Source organism: Kogia breviceps, chromosome 1 (assembly GCF_026419965.1).
Source record: "Kogia breviceps isolate mKogBre1 chromosome 1, mKogBre1 haplotype 1, whole genome shotgun sequence".
Lineage (NCBI taxonomy): Eukaryota > Metazoa > Chordata > Mammalia > Artiodactyla > Physeteridae > Kogia > Kogia breviceps.
In genome coordinates, this window is record NC_081310.1 from 126,591,168 (window position 1) to 126,609,996 (window position 18,829).

General features: G+C 33.9%; 1 protein-coding gene across 1 annotated transcript in view; it reads left to right on the forward strand.

Moving 5' to 3' along the window:
• The window catches only part of COL24A1 (collagen type XXIV alpha 1 chain), a 395,634-nt gene that overhangs the window by 159,365 nt on the left and 217,440 nt on the right, over positions 1 to 18,829 (forward strand). The window contains exons 21-22 of the mRNA XM_059061755.2: positions 13,721 to 13,774; positions 15,021 to 15,065. Of these exons, the coding sequence (XP_058917738.1) occupies positions 13,721 to 13,774; positions 15,021 to 15,065 (99 nt within the window). The remainder of the gene's footprint in view (positions 1 to 13,720; positions 13,775 to 15,020; positions 15,066 to 18,829) is intronic.

Below are 18,829 nucleotides of genomic sequence, written 5' to 3' on the forward strand. Positions count from 1 at the left end.
CACCACCGTTTTTCTTTCTCAAGATTGCTTTGGCTATTCAGTGTTTTTTGTGTCTCTCTGTAAATTTTAAGATATTTGCTCTAGTTCTGTGAAAACTGCCATGTGTAATTTGATAGGGATTGCACTGAATCTGTATATTGCCTTGGGTAGTTTAGTCATTCTGACAATGTCGATTCTTCCAATCCAAGAACAGGGTATATCTTTCCAAATGTTTATGTCATCTTAGATTTCTTTCATCAGTGTCTTATAGTTTTCAGAGTACAGGTCTTTTGCCTCCTTAGGTAGATATATTCCTAGGTATTTTATTCTTTTCCATGCATTGGTAAATGGGATTGTTTCTTTCATTTCTCCTTCTGATCTTTCATTGTTACTGTATAGAAATGCAACAGATTGCTGTGTATTAATTTTGTGTCCTGCAACTTTACCAAATTCATCGATGAGCTCTAGTAGTTTTCTGGTAGCATCTTTAGGATTTTCTATGTGTAATATCATGTCATCTACAAGCAGTGACAGTTTTACTTCTTTTCCAATTTGGATTCTCTTTATTTCTTCTTCTTCTCTGATTTCCATGGCTAGGACTTCCAAAACTATGTTGAGTAAAAGTGGTGAGAATGGATATTCTTGTCTTGTTCCTGATCTTAGAGGAAATACTTTCAGTTTTTCATCATTGAGTATGATGTTAGCTGTAAGTTTGTTGTATATGGCCTTTATTATGTTGTTGTTATGTTCCCTCTATGCCCACTTTCTGGAGAGTTTTTATCATAAATGGGTGTTGAATTTTGTCAAAAGCTTTTTCTGTATCTATTGAGATGATCATTTGGGTTTTCAATTTGTTGATGTGTTGTATCACACTGATTGATTGGCAGATATGGAAAAGTCCTTGCATCCCTGGGACAAATCCCCCTTGATCATGGTGTATGATCCTTTTAATATAGCATTTTTTAATTTTATACATAATAGTTTGTACCTCTTAATGCCTACCCCATCTTGCACTCCACCTCCTAACTTTATGTTTTAAAGTATGCATATAATGCTAGGTGAAGAACACAAGATAGCTTTGTAAATCCTCTTCGGTTTGTAAATTTTGTTTCTATTAAATTTTTGTTAAGAACAATGTCAGAGAACTAAAGAAAGGCAGTTGACCTTTTGAATAGTATTATAATAGTAATCTTTAATACTTCCATCTCATTACTTCCTTTGGTCTTAAAATTACAATATAAAAGTGGGACAAAAGATCTGAAAGCCAGACATTTTAATGAATATTAATGGTTGAATTTCCAGTGGGTAGTAGTTACTTTTTAGATTGCTTTATCTAAATTTTTTCAATAAACATGAACTTGTAGCCTCATCAGCACCAACATTATGAGACTAATTGTTTTTCTACACATGACTGAATTTTAATATAATATCCTAGATGATTTAATCAAAAGAACCAGAAAATTTTAAAGGAAGAGGAATATTATTTTATGTTTTATAGGTTGGGAAGGTTCTGTTTTTGTCTCTCTTTTTTGTCCTTCCTATTTGCCTCAAAATTGTTTCTAGAAACAGAAGGGAAAAGTAAAGCCAAACATACTGACCCTGCTTGCAAGATATGTGTTTCTTTAGTTGTATACACTATGTCATGGAAGCATCTTAAACCTTCCTTTATTTTTGTATATATGTCTTCTTTAGAAAGTGGGTACAATATAAATTATTCAAATTCTGTTTCGGTTATACAAGGTGGTCATCAAAAACATCATGTGCACTCTGTTTGAAATACGTGGTTACACTATTTGCAAACCCTTCCAGAGAAGTTTGGCACAGCTCTAAAGAAGCCTTTTATTTTCTCCTCATTTTCTGCCAGTTGACTAAAAACCTCAAACTAACGTTGGAAACTTGTGTTAACTGTGGTTCTGTTGATTGTGGGATTGTGTGTGTACGTATATGTGTATATAGATACAAAGCATACTTCAACAAGCCTTCTTGAGAGCTACCCAGTTTGGCAATCTGTTTTCAGGCATCCCATAACATTAGCAAAACCACATCCCTTACTGCTTACTGCAGAAAGTGAGTACCCAATAAATATTCTCTGTTCTCCAGTAAACAGAGGAATTACTTATTTGTTGCCATAATGGTTTATGTTGTTACTTTGGTTATGGAATTAAGGATGGTAAAGCAGGCTGTTCTTGTTTGTTGTATAACATCCCTGGTAAGTTTTTAGAAAAAGCCTATTTGTGAGGTTATGTTACAGAATATACAGAAATAATTTTTATACTGAGTTATTAAAATATGTTATGTGTTTATCTGTATAACTAACAGATTAGTTATATTAGTTATAATAGATCTAGTGAACTAACTTAATAAGAGGAAAATGCATTCCCAGATAGTTCTCTGAGATCACCTCAAGCCAGCCCTGAAGATTCACATTCCCAAATCAAGATTTTGTTCACAGATTTCTTATTTTAACCATTTTATTTTCCAGGCAGCATTTAGTTAGCTGAGAAATATTTATTGAGTTTATACAATGGGCAATGAAATTTGTTAAGCAATTACTTGGAAATAAGATTAAAACATGCTCTTCTGTCTACTAGGAACTTGTAATCCATTGGAAACATGAGATTTCCACATGTGAAAAGTTAAAAAGTAAACTAGGCAGCACATAATAAATGGATAAGGAGCTCAGAGAAGAGAATAATTTGTGTGGCCATTTTTCTGAGAGACTTCATAGAGAAATTGGGATTTGAGCTGGATGAGTTGGATTTGGCCAAGTAGAACGAAGGAATCAGAGATTTTATGCAACAGGTACAAAACCAACACAATGATGGAGGTGTGGAAATAAACCTACCTGACTTCAAAAAAAAAAGTTAGTAGGTAGATTGTGACTGATCTTAAACATAAAGTTGAGGAGCTTGAATGCTAATAAGCCCATGGAAGTTATTTTTTAAATTGTGGTAAAAAGCATATAACATAAAATCTACTCTCAACAAATTTTTAAGTGTACAATACAGTACTGTTAACTATATGCATAGTTTTGCACAGCAGATCTCTAGAATGTTTTCATCTTGTATGACTCAAACTCTATACCCATTTAACAGCAACTCTAATTTCTACCTACCCCAACCATCACTCTCTTTCTGCTTCTATGAGTCTGACTACTTTGGATACCTTATATAAGTAGAATCATGCAATATTTGTCTTTCTGGGACTGGCTTATTTCACTTAGCATAAGGACTTCAGGGTTCGTCCATATTATAGCCTGTGTCAAAATTTCGTTCTTTTTATTTATTTATTTTATTTTTAGAAACACAACATGTTTATATTTTAATACACAACCAAAATACAAAACACTATAGTAAATTGATGACAGTAAAATATGGTATTTCATTTGCATTGAATGACATATGGTTAACATCCTTAGTCATAAATGAGTTCTTAGAAACCAGTAACGAAGATGTCGATATACCAAGAGGAATGGGGGGAAAAAAACAGAAGAAAATGAAATAACACAAGTAACTAGGAAGGATTAAGCATATATGAAGATCACTGAGCTGAACAATAACAGAAGAAAAACCATTTTTTTGTAATATCATATTACCAAAGATTAGAAATTTAATACTTGTACAGTTTTAGGAAACATACCCATGTAAACACTGGGGGACAAGATTGATGAGGTCCTGTATATATAGTAAGGGAAAATCTAGTTTGGACTCAAAACTATAAATTTGGGATATCCTTAGTCCTAACAGTTCCAATTCATTGGAATTATTTCAACAAATTAGTTGGATAAATTTATAGCTTATATATAAATGATGTTTCCTGCATAGAAAATTTGTAGCTAGTATTTGGACCCCCCCCAAAATGACTTGCATATTAATTTGTTTATCAATACACCAAAAAGAATGTGCACAAAATTTACACAGTGAAACAAAATCGAATTTTGTTCTTTTTAAAGGCTGCATAATAATAGTCCATTATCCAATAGTCCAAAAATCCACATTTTCTTTATTCACTCATCTGTCAATCAACATTAAGGTTGTTTCCAGCTATGGGCATACCTTGGAGATTTTGCAGTTTCAGTTTGAGACCATTGCAACAAAGCAAATATCACAACAAATACAGTCACACAAATATTTTGGTCTCCTATGCATACAGAAGTTATGTTTATACTATACTGTAGTCTATTAAGCATGCAATAGCATTATGTCTAAAAAATGTACATACCTCAATTAAAAAATACTTTATTAGTAAAAAAATGCTAACCATCATCTGACAATGCAGGGTTGCCAAAAAGTTTCAATTTGTAAAAAATGCAGTATCTGTGAAGTGGAATAAGGTGAAGCTTAATAAAATAAGGAATGCCTGTGTGAACATGGTAGTGCAGATATCTCTTGAAATCCTGTTTTTAATTCTTCTGTATAATATCCAGAAGTGGGATGGCTGGATCATATGGTAGTTCTATTTTAATTTTTGGAGGAACTTCCATACCGTTTTCATAGTGGCTGTACCATTTTACATTCTCACCAACAGTGCACAAGGTTTCAAATTTCTCTACATCTTTGCCAATACTTGTTATTTTCTGTTTGTTTGTTTTATAATGTCCATCCTAACAGGTGTGAGGTGGTCTCTCATTATGGCTTTGATTTTCATTTCCTTGATGATTAGTGATTTTGAACAATTTTTCATGTGCCTCTTGGCCATTTGTACATCTTATTTCCAGAAATATGTGTTCAATTTCTTTGCCCATTAGTTTAATTGTGTTATTTGATTTTGGCTGTTGGGTGGTAGGAGTTCCTTATATATTTCAGATATTAAACCCTGTCAGGTATTTGGTGTGCAAATATTTTCTCCCATTCTTTAGGTTGTCTTTTCACTTGGTTGATTGTTTTCTCTACTGTGCAGAAGTATTTAGTTTGATGTAATCCCAGTAGTCTCTTTTTGCTTTTGTTGCCTTTGCATTTGGTGCCAAATCCAAAAAATCATCACCAAGACTGATGTCAAGGAGTTTTCTGCCTTTATTTCCTTCTAGGAGTTTTATGGTTCAGGGATTACTAGTCTTTAATCCATTTGCTCATTGATGTAAGTGTATTTTAAGTTGATTTATATGTATCATGTAAGATAAGGTTCAATTTCATTCTTCTGCATGTGGATATCCAGTTTTCCTAACACCATTTGTTGAAGAAGCAACCTTTTCTCCATTGTTTAGTCTTGGCACCCTTATCAAAGACCATTTGATGCTATAAGCATCAGTTTATTTCTGGGCTCTCTATTGAGTTCCATTGGTCTATATCTCTGTCTTTTTGCTGGTACAAAACTGTTTTGATGATTGTAGCTTTGTAATATGTTTTGAAGTCAAGAAGTGTTATTCTTTCTCAAAGTTGTTTTAGTCGGGGTCCTTTTTGGTTCCATATGAATTGTAGAATGCATTTTTTCCCCTCTATCTGCAAAAAATTCCATTGGAATCTTGCTAAGGATTGTATTGAATCTGTAGATTGCTTTGGGCAGTATGGACATTTTAAGAATATTAAGTCTTCCAGTCCATGAATATGGGATGTCTTTCCATTGTTTGTGTCTTCTTTAATTTCTGTCAGTAACGTTTTGTAGTGCAGGGGTCCCCAACCCCCAGGCCATGGATGGGTACCCTGTGGGGCCTGTTAGGAACTGGGCCCCACAGCAGGAGGTGAGGGGCGGGCAAGCTAGCGAAGGTTCATCTGCTGCTCCCCATCACTCCCCATCACTTGCATTACTGCCTCAACCATAACCCCCCACTATCCGTGGAAAAATTATTTTCCATGAAACTGATCCCTGGTGCCAAAAAGGTTGGGGACCAATGTTGTAGTGGACTGTCTTTCCATTTATTTGTGTACTTTTTAATTTCTTGCATCAATGTCTCATAGTTTTCAGCGTACAGGTCTTTCACCTCCTTGGTTACATTTATTCCCATGTGCTTTATTCTTTTGGGTGCAATTGTAAATGGGATTGTTTTCTTAATTTCACTTTTTGATGGTTATTAGTGTATAGAAATGCAACAGTGTGTTGATTTTGTATCCTGCAACTCTACTCAATTCATCTATTCTAACAGTTTTTTGATGGGCTCTTTATGGTTTTATATATATGGTGTCATGTCATCTGCAAATAGTGACCGTTTTACTTCTTCCTTTCTAATTTGGATGCCTTTTCTTTCTCTCTTTCTTTCTCTCTCTCTCTCTCTTTCCCTTCCTCCCCCTTCCCTCCCTCCCTCCCTCCCTCCCTCCCTCCCTCCCTCCCTTCCTTCCTTCCTTCCTTTCTTTACCTAATTGCTGTGGCTTAGACTTTCAATTCTATGTTGATTAAAAGTGGAAAAAGTGGGCATCTTTTTATTGTTTCTGATCTTAGAAAAAAAGCTTTCAGCTTTTCATTGTTGAATATGATATAAGCTGTGGCTTTGTCATATATGGACTTCATTATGTGGAGGTACATTCCCTCTATACCCACATTGTTGAGGGATTCTTTTTTAATCATAAGTGGATGTTTAATTTTGTCAAATGCTTTTTTTTACATCTATTGAGATGGTTATATTATTTTTATCTTTTATTTTGTTAGTATGTTGTATCACCTTGATTTGATGCAGAGATTTTGAATCATCCTTGCATCCCTGGGATAAATCCCACTTGATTGTGGTGTATGATACTTTTAATGTACTCTTTTTTATTGAAGTATAGTTGACTTACAATACTGTGCTTTAGGGAGGCTGTGTCTCTGTGCACCCACTTGTGCTAGCAAGGTATAGGGAGAATGCAAAAATAGTGTTCACCAGAAACTCCATCCGCAAAGTCCCAGCTCATACCTGCCCCTCCAGTAGTCACTTTAAGATTAACAAATGAATCTCCTTCACATATAGTCCAGGCACTTCTCTAACTACTACCTTTACACTGAGTCTCAGGAAGTGTGAAATCATGCGTGAGTCACTCAAAAGGAGTATCTCAGATTTCACAACCCCCCAGTTCCCCTGAATTGAGTCCCATTGGGTTTCCAAAGCCAGATGTTTTGGGGGCCTCATTTTTTTCAGTGCAGGTATCAAGGTTTGACACAAACCCCTTGCATCTCAGGAAGTAGCTCCAGACCCATGAGAGCCCTCCCTATTGTGGGTTGCTTAATGGAGGGGGATTTTTTGGTGAAACCACATGTCTACCTCTCCTACCTATTTAAATGTGCCTCTTTTATCCTTTGTCTTGGAGGAGCTATTTAGCTAGTTCTTTTTCAGTGGTAATTGTTTTGTATGTAGCAGTAGATTTGGTGTGTCCATGGGAGGAGATGCCATCCTGGACTGCCCCCCAATTGCTAGTTTTTCCAAGGACTTTTGCATATATATTCATCAGAAATATTGGCCAGTGATTTTATTTTCTTGTAGTGTCTTTATTTGGCTTTGGTATCAGAGTAATGCTGGCCTCATAAAATGAGTTTGGAAGTATTCCCTTCTCTTCAGTTTTTTGGAAGAGTTTTAGAAGGATTTACGTTAATTCTTTTTGTAATGTTTGGTAGACTTATCCAGTGAAGTCATCTGGTCCTAGACTTTTATTTACTAGGAGTTTTTTGGTTACTGATTTAATCTCCTTGTTAGTTATATATCTGTTCAGATTTTCTATTTCTTCATGATTCAGTTTTGGTAGGTTGTATGTTTCTAGGAATTTTATCTATTTCTTCTAGGTTATCCAGTTTGTTGCTGATAGTAGTCTCTTGTGATCCTTTTTATTTCTGTGGCATTAGTTCTAATTTGCCTTGTTTCATTCTGATTTTATTTGAAACTTATCTTATTTTTCCTTAGTCTAGCTAAAGACGTCAATTTTATTGATGTTTTCAAAGAATCATCTTCTAGTTTTGTTGATTTTTTTCTATTGTTTTTCTCCTCTTAATTCATTTATTTCTGTTCTAATCTTCATTATTTTATTTCTTCTGTTAACTTCGGACTTAATTTGTTCTCCTTTTTCTAGTTTCTTGAGGTGTAAGGTTAGGTAATTTATTTGAGATCTTTCTCCTTTTATAATGTAGATGTTTACCACTATAAAATTCCCTTAGTATTGCTTTTGCTGCATCCTATAAATTTTGGTATGTTGTGTTTTAATTTCTATTTGTCTCAAGATATTTTCTAATTTCCATTTTGATTTTGTCTTTGGTTCTTCAGAAGTGTGTTGTTTAATTTTCACCTAGTTGTGAATTTTTCACTTTTCCTTCTACTATTGATTTCTCGTTTGATTCCATTGTGGTTAGAAAAGATAGTTGGCATGATTTCAATCTTATTATATTTGTTAAAAACTCGCTTTGTGACCTAATATGTGAGCTATGCTGGAGAATGTTTTGTGTGTGCTTGAAAAGAATGTGTATTCTGCTACTTTGTTCTGTATATGTCTGTTAGGTCAATTTGGTCAATGCCATTGTTCAAATCCTCTGTTCCCTTATTGATCTTCTATCTGGTTGTTGTATCAATTTTTGAAAGTAGGGTATTGAAATCTCTTGCATTTATTGTGTTGCTCTCTCTTTGTTCTATTCTGTCAGATTTTGCTTAATGTATTTGGGTACTCTGATATTGTGTGCATATTTATGAATAATAGTTATATTTTCTGGTAGATTAATGAAGAAAGTTATCATTGGTCAGTGTCCTTATTTGTTTCTTGAGATAGTTTTGACTTAGTCTGTTTTATCTGATGTAAGTATGACATCCCTGCTCTGTTTTGGTTATCATTTGCATGGAGTATCTTTTCCATCCTTTCACTTTCATCCTGTGTGTGTCCTTAAATCTAAATTTAGTCTCTCATAGATACAACTATGGATTTTTTTTTTATTCAGCCACTTTAAATCTTGATTGCAGACTTTAATCCATTTACATTTAAAGTAATTACTGATCAGGAAGGACTTACTATAGTCATTCTGTTAATTGTTATTGCTTTCTGTCATGTAACTTCTTTGTCCCTCTTACATTTCTTGCTATTTTCCTTTATATTTCATTGATTTTTTTTGTAGTGACATGCTTTGATTCCTTCCTGATTTCCTTTTGTGTATCTTTTATAGGTATTTTCTTTGTGATTACCATGGAGCTTACATAAAACATCATATGGTTATAATGCTCTATTTTAAGCTGATAACAACTTAACTTCAATTGCATACAAGAGCTCTACTCTTTTTCTCTGTGCAGGATATTGAGAGGAGTGAGATGATGAAAGAGATGTTTTAGGAAGATAGTAATAGTAAATTATTATGAATTTGGTGAATGCATAGGGAAGAGAAGCAAAATACCAGTTCAGAAACTGTTGCAAACACTAATCAATGTGCAGTGAATAAGAAGGAAATAATATCTGTTGAGTCTGTGTTATATTCCAGGTACCATTTTATTTGTTGTAACAAATAAAATTTATTACCTTATAATGCTTATGATAACATGATTCTACACATAAGGATACTAAGGTTATGTCCCTAGTAAGCTTCAGAGCTGGAATTCAAACTCAATTTCAGATTTTATACATTTTACATTAAAAATTTTTATGTGTTTCCATTGTATATATCATACAGGGTGAAGTAAGTCAGAAAGAGAAAAACAAATATCATATATTAATGCATATATGTGGTATCTAGAAAAATGGTAGAGATGAACCTGTTTGCAAGGCAGAAATAAAGACACAGATGTAGAGAACAAACATACGGACACCAAGTGGGGAAAGAAGGGGTGGGATGAATTGGGAGTTTGGGATTGATATATCCACACTAATACATATAAAATAGATAAGTATTGAGAACCTACTGTATAGCACAGGGAACTTTACTTAATGTTCTGTGGTGACTTAAATGGGAAGGAAATCCAAAAACAAAGGGATATATGTAAACATATAGCTGATTCACTTCGCTGTACAGCAGAAACTAACACAACATTGTAAAGCAACTATACCCCAATAAAAAAAAAATGAAAACATTAAAAAACTCAAAAAAAATTTTTTGTGTTTAACTTGATAAATATGAAACATGTACACAGTTTTTAAAAAATAATAAAACAAACCCTATTATTGGTAAGAAATAAATCATTGGAATCCCCTTGTGCATCCCTCACTAATCATATCTGTCTCTTCCCTTCTGTCATTAACAGTTAACCATTCTCTTGTTTTCGTCATACTTTTACCATGTATATACTGATAATATTTGTTATTTTGCTTGCTTTTGAAATTCATATAAATAAAATCATACTACAGTAAGTCCCCTGCATATGAACCTTCAAGTTGCAAACTTTCAAAGATGTGAAATGTGCATTTGCATGTCCAATCACGTAAGTTAGTTCATGTGTCTGGTGTACATTGTCACGTGCATGTGTCCTCTACAAGTGGTTGTGCTTTTGTATACTGTACAGTACTGTATAGAGTACAGTAGTCCACTATCTTTATTTCAAGCCCAGGATGTCCAGAAGCAAGCATAAAAGCAGCAGTGATATATATAGCCGATTGTGTTAGTTGGTTATCTAGGCTAACTTCGTTGGACTTAGGAACTAATTGGACTCACCAACGTGCTCTTGGAACAGAACTCATTCGTATATAGGGGACTTACTGTATATACATATATTCTTCAGTTACTTTCTTCTTTCACTCAATCTCATCTTTTCAGCTTATTCTAGGTTGATCCATATTATTACAGCATGTTCATTTTCACTATATAGTAACACACTGTATAGATATACTACACTTTTTTAATTGATAGAACTGTTGATAGATATCCTTTCTTGTGGGTATCTTTTAGTTTTCATAAATCTTTCAGGTATGCTTGTAAAAACTGTGTAAACTCCGATTTGGGGATTCAGTTTTCTACATATGGTCATTAGTTCAAGTTTATTAATTTTGCTATTTAGATTTTTTCTGTTCCTACTGAATTTTTTCTGCTTGACCTACTAATTTTTGGCAGAGATGTGTTAAAATTTCCTCTCTAATAGTGGATTTATCAATTTATCCTTATCAGTTTTTAATGTATATATGTAGAAGTTGTTACTAAATGCATAAAAATTGTCTTTTCTCTTCCTAGTGAACATAGCCTTTTATCATTATTGAGTGACCCTCTTAATGCTAATAATCTGTTTTACCTTAAAGTCTATTAGATCTAACGTTAATATAATTACTCCAGCTATTTTGGGGCTGTTAAATCACTTGCATATCTCTTCCCATTCTTTGAAATTTAATTTTCCTCATTTTTATGTTTTGGATGTGTTTCATGTAAACAGCATATAACTAGTTTTTTTCCCCCTTAATACAGCTTTTATTCTTTTAAGATTATGAGGTAGTCTTGGAAGAGAAAGGAAAAAGGAACCTGGGCTTATTTGCCTCCCTGAAAGGGTTTTTTTGGGTTTTTATTCAGGGTGCCACTTCCCTAGGGTAAATAGCTGCAGTGAGGGAATAGCAGAATCTAGTTCTCTTGGATAAGTCACCCCTCTTCCGGTTACACCCTGGGTATGGAGCTAAGCCAGTTTCTTAAACATATGCTCCAACCTAAAATTGTACCTTTATCAATGCCTTTTGAGACCTTGCAATTGTTGATAAGTCTTTGGTGTGTGCTTATTTTTAGCTACATGTTTTATTAATCTATCATAATTCAATGCAAAATTATTTTCACATGTTACAAAATTTCTGATCCTCCCAGAAAAGATTTTGCTTCTTCATCTACGTCCCCTTTTTAACTTTGCTTATACTTCTATTTCTGTTACAACTCGTATTCTGATTTTTATTTTAAATTGCCTTCTCCCATAATAAATTATGAATTCATTGAGAACAGGGACTGTGTCTTATTTATATTTATATACTCCAGGCCTCATGTTGCACTTTTTACTGGACCTTACACATAGCAGAAAATTAATAAAATGTCAGATGAAAAAAATGAATGAGCACATGAATTAAATAACTAAACATTAGCTATCCTGTGGTGGAATTTAAATATCACAGCATTCTGATTCTGACCTTCAGTCTAAACATTTAAAAACCTATTACTTAGAGTTCTACAAGAGCATTTTGGATATTAAGATTTAGAAGTCATTGTATCCGTTAGGATTCTTTCAGTTGTAAGTAATGGAAACTCAACCAAAATATTATTGTATAAATATGTGAGAAGTTTAGGAATTCAAACACAACTATATCCAGGACCCCCCAAAATATCATAAGAACCCAATCACTCCATTTGATTTCATTCTCAGGTTCTCTCCCCTTCATAGTTTCCTTCTGTTTATGTTTATATCATCCTTAATACTATTCTGTCTTCCCAGTTGTTCCACTGTAGTCCAAAATTTTCTTTAGTTGGACTAACTTGGGTTTCTGGCTCATTACTGAACCAACCACAGTTTCTAGGGATGTAGAATATGCTGACTTAGGTCCCTGTCACATGTCCACCCTTAAATTTAGTCAGGGGTAGAGTCACCTCCCCTCAAACCACATGAGGAAAGACTGTTTCCTTAAGGAAAATTAGGATGATTTTGCCTGAAAAAACTGAATATATGTTGGACTTGCATAGAACAGTATACGGTCATTTCAATAATCCATCTCTTCCTATTAAAAGTAAGAAAGCTTTGCAAAACATTTAGGTTATTGCCTAAACTGCTTCAGTTTCTTGAATGGTGCTTATGTACAGAATAAGCCTGTGATAATATATTACAGACTTTTAAACCAATGAAGAGTTTTTCTTTTTTTGATTGTGTTAGAACATAGCAATGATAGACCAAGATATATCTTGAAGGAAAGATTCTCATGCAGTTTTGTCACTGCTCCATTCCAAACTAAAGATCAGTGACATGGGTAGATCTGCTATTTGGCATAGTTATTTGTTACAGTTAGAAATTAGATAAAACCATTTAATGGTTATAGACCTACTAAAAGCATTAATGCAAAGGTAGTTTTTAAAAGAGATTTACTTAAAACTTCGACACATTGCATAGTTAGGGGAACAGAACAAAACGAAAGATGTTGCCTTGTTGAATATGATATACAGTGTTTTCTGAAATAGGAAGATTTTTGTTTTAGTTACTTGGATGAATTGTTATTCAAAGAGCATTTGAGGACTTCCCTGACGGTTTAGTGGTTAGGACACTGCACTTCCACTGTAGGACGTGCAGATTCTATCCCTAGTCGGGGAACTAAGGTCCTACATGCTGCGTGGCACAGCCAAAAAAAAGTAAATAAATTTTAAAAAGGAGTATTTGATTTTTAACAACATGCATTTAGATTAACAAAAGTTTTAATCTTGAAATTCCTAATCATGTTCAGATTGTTACTTTCTTCTGCAAATTTTCCTCTTTTCACTAGCCTGCATCAAGAAAGGAAGTAAGTTGAACATTTCATATGAATAATGTGTTCCAGACTTTGCTAGTCTCTTAACAGATATTAAAACACTATATATCTTCTCCATCTGTTTTCAGACTTTGTGGACACTCTATTATCTTTTTATTGTACTAGCATCAGATTAACAATTGGGCCTATTGCTTTAAATTTAGGAGTGCTTTTTATGAAAAGGTGTCTCCATATGGAGCAGATTATGTGAACATTAACATATTGTTTAAAAATAAGTTTATTGTATGTTTTCCAACTTTTTGGGTGGCAGGCAGTTTTCTGCTTATCTGTCCTCCCATTCCATTTTGATAACTTCCTAGTGGGAAATGAGTGGTACCAAATAGTATTGCACATCTGAGATTAATGCCTATTGAAAATGTATTAATTGAGCTAAAAATTTTATTGTATGTCCTTATATTTCTTTACAGGGGCTCATTGGAAATAGAGGGCCTCCTGGACCTCCTGGTCTCAAAGGAACTCAGGTATGAAGAAATTAAATAACCCGTAAGCAATTTTTAAATTCAGATTTTCCTTTTTTATTTTTTGTGGGACTTTAGTTTTTGCTCAAAGAAAACTTTGCAGTAGTATGGACAATTTTTGCCATCAAGGATTTCAAGTTACCATTTTATATTAGCAGTTATGGAATGGAATTTGGAATCATTTTAATGTTCTGAATTCATTAAGTGATTTATGTAGTGGTGTCCATGGAATGTCCCAAGAATCTGAGCCTAGAATCTCACTTATATGTACCAGAATTTATATTTAACATTTGTGTCTATTTTATATTTCTAACCCATATATTATATTTTAATTGAATTATGGACTGAGCAAAATGTTTTTAAATAAATAAAATAGAACATATGATTTCTAAAGAGGTCTGTAAATGTTCAGATGTGGTAAATATGAACTATTTATTTAAAGGTAAAAAATCAGTATGTTTAGAAAATGTCAATAAATAGAATAAACACATTTATTACTTTTTAATTCTCTTAGACAATAAAGTATAAAATTTATTTGTTTTAAGTTTCTCTATTCTCTATCCACCCATACAGTGTTTAATCCTTAGAAGAATGCACAAAATTTTATATTTTATGACATTATAACTGATTTGATCCCCAAAATATTGGATCTGTAAATTAGACAAAAAGAAACTCTAGACATTAAGCTCCATTTGGGTAGGATCTGATATACCTTTATCTCTAAGGCTTAAGACAGAGCTGAGACTCAAAAACATATTTGCTGAATGAATTAAGTATCAGAATGTGCCAAGAGCAAACATGTTCCGTACCAATAATTTTTAATACACCAATGTGTATTGATTTCCATCTATTAAGAACTTAATTGAGTTTCTCTCTATGTCAGAGATATTGAGCCCAAGAAGGTAAAGGCTGTCCATAATTCACAATCTCAGTGATTCCTAATCCTGATTTTTGTGATGCCCTAATCACTTTCACTCTTAGCCACCCTCAATTTTCAATATTTAACTTATATCATCTACCAATTGAAAAATAACCCAGTAGTACAATACATATCCCCCTTAATGTAGATATGAGGTTGTCACACAAAAAATTTAAACATTATGGGGTGATATAGTTCTAAAATACAAGAAAATCACAGTATTATTTTCATTACATCTCAGAAAGAGCTTCAGATTTCAGAATAAATGGAATAAGGTTTACATTTTTAAATACTTATATCAGGCCATGACATGTTCTGATCTTTTTTAAGGGAGAAGAAGGACTAATTGGATCCTTTGGAGAACTGGGGCCAAGAGTAGGTATCATATAAATAATTTTCAAAGAGTGCTTCTCTTTTTTTTTTTTTTTTTTTTTTTTTTGCCGTACGCGGGCCTCTCTCTGTTGTGGCCTCTCCCGTTGCGGAGCACAGGCTCCAGACGTGCAGGCTCAGCGGCCATGGCTCACAGGCCTAGCCGCTCCGTGTCATGTGGGATCTTCCCAGACCAGGGCACGAACCCGTGTCCCCTGCATCGGCAGGCGGACTCTCAACCACTGCGCCACCAGGGAAGCCCGTGTGCTTCTCTTAAAGCAACTGTTTTGTAAATGTTTTTTAATGGCACCAAATTTTAAGCTATAGCAAAGAGCCAAGATTATAACAAACTATAGCCATACAATCCCCCCAAATAAAACAGGCCTATAGCTAAAATTTTCCAGGAATATTTTAAATGATATTATGCCTATTACATATTTACTTATTCCTTCAGTTCCTTCAGTCTTAACGGTCTTAGTAATTTGTACAACTTATTTATAAAGTTTCTCAAAATGTAATATGAAGCTAAATACATTAACCATTTTAGTAATATTTTGGAAATTTCTGTTTTCTGAGTTTGTCAGTAAAATTATGGAAAGCAAATAAGGTGAATTTTCTGTGCAACTTTTTTTTCAGATAATATTCTGTGGTAATACATGAATTTCTTATTTTCAAGTTCTGAAAATGAATTTTTTAACAATTTGGGGATGCATGACAAAAGTTTACAATATCATGAAGTAATTAAGGTGTGTGTAACACATTTTAAGAGGCATTATTAGACTCACATGAAATACATCTCATTCTTTACTTGAGAACATCATATTGTACAGGTTCTTACAGTATTTTTACATTTAAAGAGACAGTAATTCTTTCTTTTGCACCTTTACCTAACTAGCACATATACTGCCACTCTCTTATTGAAAGAAAAAGAAGAGTTTTTTTTTTTCATTTTTTGTGAGGTGAGTTATATAACAGAAAGACCATTGTTATTTGTGCTCCAGTATAATTGGCCTTATTTAAAATTTACTTCCCTAGAAAACAGGAAAACCACGTTCACCTCTTGCCTACTCAGTCATAATATTTGTTATTAATTGTTGCTACTATTAGTTGAATATTAATTTAGGCCTAGTGTTGCTCTAAGTTTGTCACAGGAATCATCCATAATCTGAAAACAACCCTGCAAGATATTGACTGCATTTTTAGATTTAAAAAAATAAGGCTTTAATATTATGTGCTTAAGCATAACATGCTCAAGATAACCGTAATATGACAGAACTTAAACAGGACCAAAAGCGATGGCTCCAATACTGATGCTCTGAATCGCTTGATTTCAAAGAGATTATAAATATGCCAATGCCTGATACCAGTGAGATTCTTTCCGTAATGTAGATAATGATGTATAACTATTTCTTAATATACTGCAGTGCCCGAGTATTACATTATTATAGATGAAAGAAATAGTCCTGCTAAGGCTTTTTCCAGACAGTGTGAATAAAATGTATTATTAATTATTTTGTAAATATCAAAGTCCTGTAATGATTTAGCCTCTTAACTACATTTCTTCTTTTATATCTGCAAATTGATTAGAGAGCAATTGATATTTAACAATAATAGGATAATTTTTTATCCTTTGATCTATTTTGTGCTTGGTAGGGAACCTCTAGACAATTTCAAGCAAGGCAGAGACCAAAATTAGAACAACTTTTGGGGTGGAAGTCCTAAATATAATTTTAAGTTACTAAAGCTTTTGTATGTAGTCAAAACAGAATGAGAGCCAGAGGGTTGTTTTGTTTTGCTTTATTTTATTTTAAGAAAGAAAAATATGTGAGTACTTGTTAATGAATAGGAGTAATAAAATCCAAATATATAATGCCTAATAGATATTATAAATTTATATTCTTTTTAGCAATCTCCCCACACACTTTTTCTACTCCTAGAACACATTGGTTAAGGTATAGTGATCTCCTTAATCAAATCTTGCGTAGACATCAGTTATTTGATATTAGAAACCACCTACTGTAGATTACTCCAGGATATTGACTTTCTCTCCTTTAGGGATCTTATCCTCTACTCTCTTCAGCTCCTTACTGCTATGGTGAAACTCTTGACCTTGTCATTACCAGTAAGAGCAACCTCTTCATTTTCAATTTTAAACTTCTCATTCCCCAACCATCATCCCCTTTCTTTCTGGTGCATTCTTTCTTGTAACCCAATCCAACAGTCCCAAGAGAAATTTCAATTCATTGATTCTAATGTCACTCCACTACTCCTTATCTCTCTCGTCACCACATATCCCTACTCATCATGCTTAAAACATTGTAATTATCCCTTTGATAACATTCTGAATTCTATTACCATACCCATTTACTTTCACATTTTAAAATCATTATTTTATACTTTCTCCTCAACTCCATTTACTTCTATTAGCCCTTTACCTCACATCTTAGTTCCCTGAGAAGACTGAAGTAATCAGAAGAGAACTTTCACAAGTTTCTACCGTCACTTCTATCCCACCTCCCTGTATCTATGCCATTTACTATGCCTTCTCTCTTGTTATTGCGCATGAACAGGCCATTTTTCTAGGTAAGGTCAAAACTTCCACTCATTCACTACATACTACATCACCTTGCCTACTGAAGAACATTGATCCAGCAATTTTCCCCACTCTCTCCTGCATCTTAATTTTCTTCTCTTTAATATATCAATCCTATCAACATATAAACATACTATTATTTCTTCCGGCTTAAAAACAAAAACAAAATTTGTATTGACTCCAGTTTTCCTTCCAGGTTTTAATTTTCTCCCCTTCCCTTTTTGGGAAAACTTCTCAAAAGTATTGGATTTACATGCTTTTTCCAATTTTTCTCCTCACCTCATCTGCTGAAACCATTCTTGTCCCCACAACTCTGAAACAGTTGATCTTATGAAGGTCATTAATGACCTTCGTGTTGCTGAATTCAATGATCATTTCTCAGTCTTCATATTACTCAATATTTATATCCCTCAGATTTGACAAGATCACTCTCCTCCTGGAAAGACTTTCTTCACTTGTATTATCTTCCTCCTAGTTCTCTGGCAGCAGATTTGCATATTTTCCTCATTTCTTCAAATTCTAAATTTTAGAGTACCCCAGGGCTTGGTTTGTGGACTGCTCTTTGCTATCTACACTCACTGTCTAGATGGGCTGGTACATTCTTATGGCTTTAAATGCCATCAAAATGCTGGTGATTTCCAAAACTATATGTTCATATCAGAACCTTCTACCCCTAAGCTCTGCTGTTGTATTAACTACCACAAGATCTCTCCACTTAGATCTGTCTAACAAGATTATCAAAGTGAAATGTCCAAAGCTAAACTTTCATTTTACCCTTCAAACCTGTTCTCCCACAGTCTACCTCATTTCATTTGGCCCCTTAGTCAGGTTAAAGCTGAATGAACTCATTCTTGAGTTCATTCTTGACTCTTCTCTTTCTTTCACATCCCACACATGACCCATCAGCAATTCCTGGAAGCTCTGCTTTCAAACTATATACAGAATGTTACCACCTCTCACAGCCTCCTCTGTTCCCACCCTGATAATGCCACTGTCATCCCTCACTTGGATTATTGCAGTAGACTCCTCTTTGGACTCCCTGCTTCTGCTCTTACATCAGAGTGATCCTGTTAAAACATAGATCCTGGTGCTTCTCTTCTCAAAGCCTGCTAAGAGTTAAAGCCACTCAGAGTTAAAACCAAAGCCCTTACTGTAACCTGCCAGGCCTTTCATGACC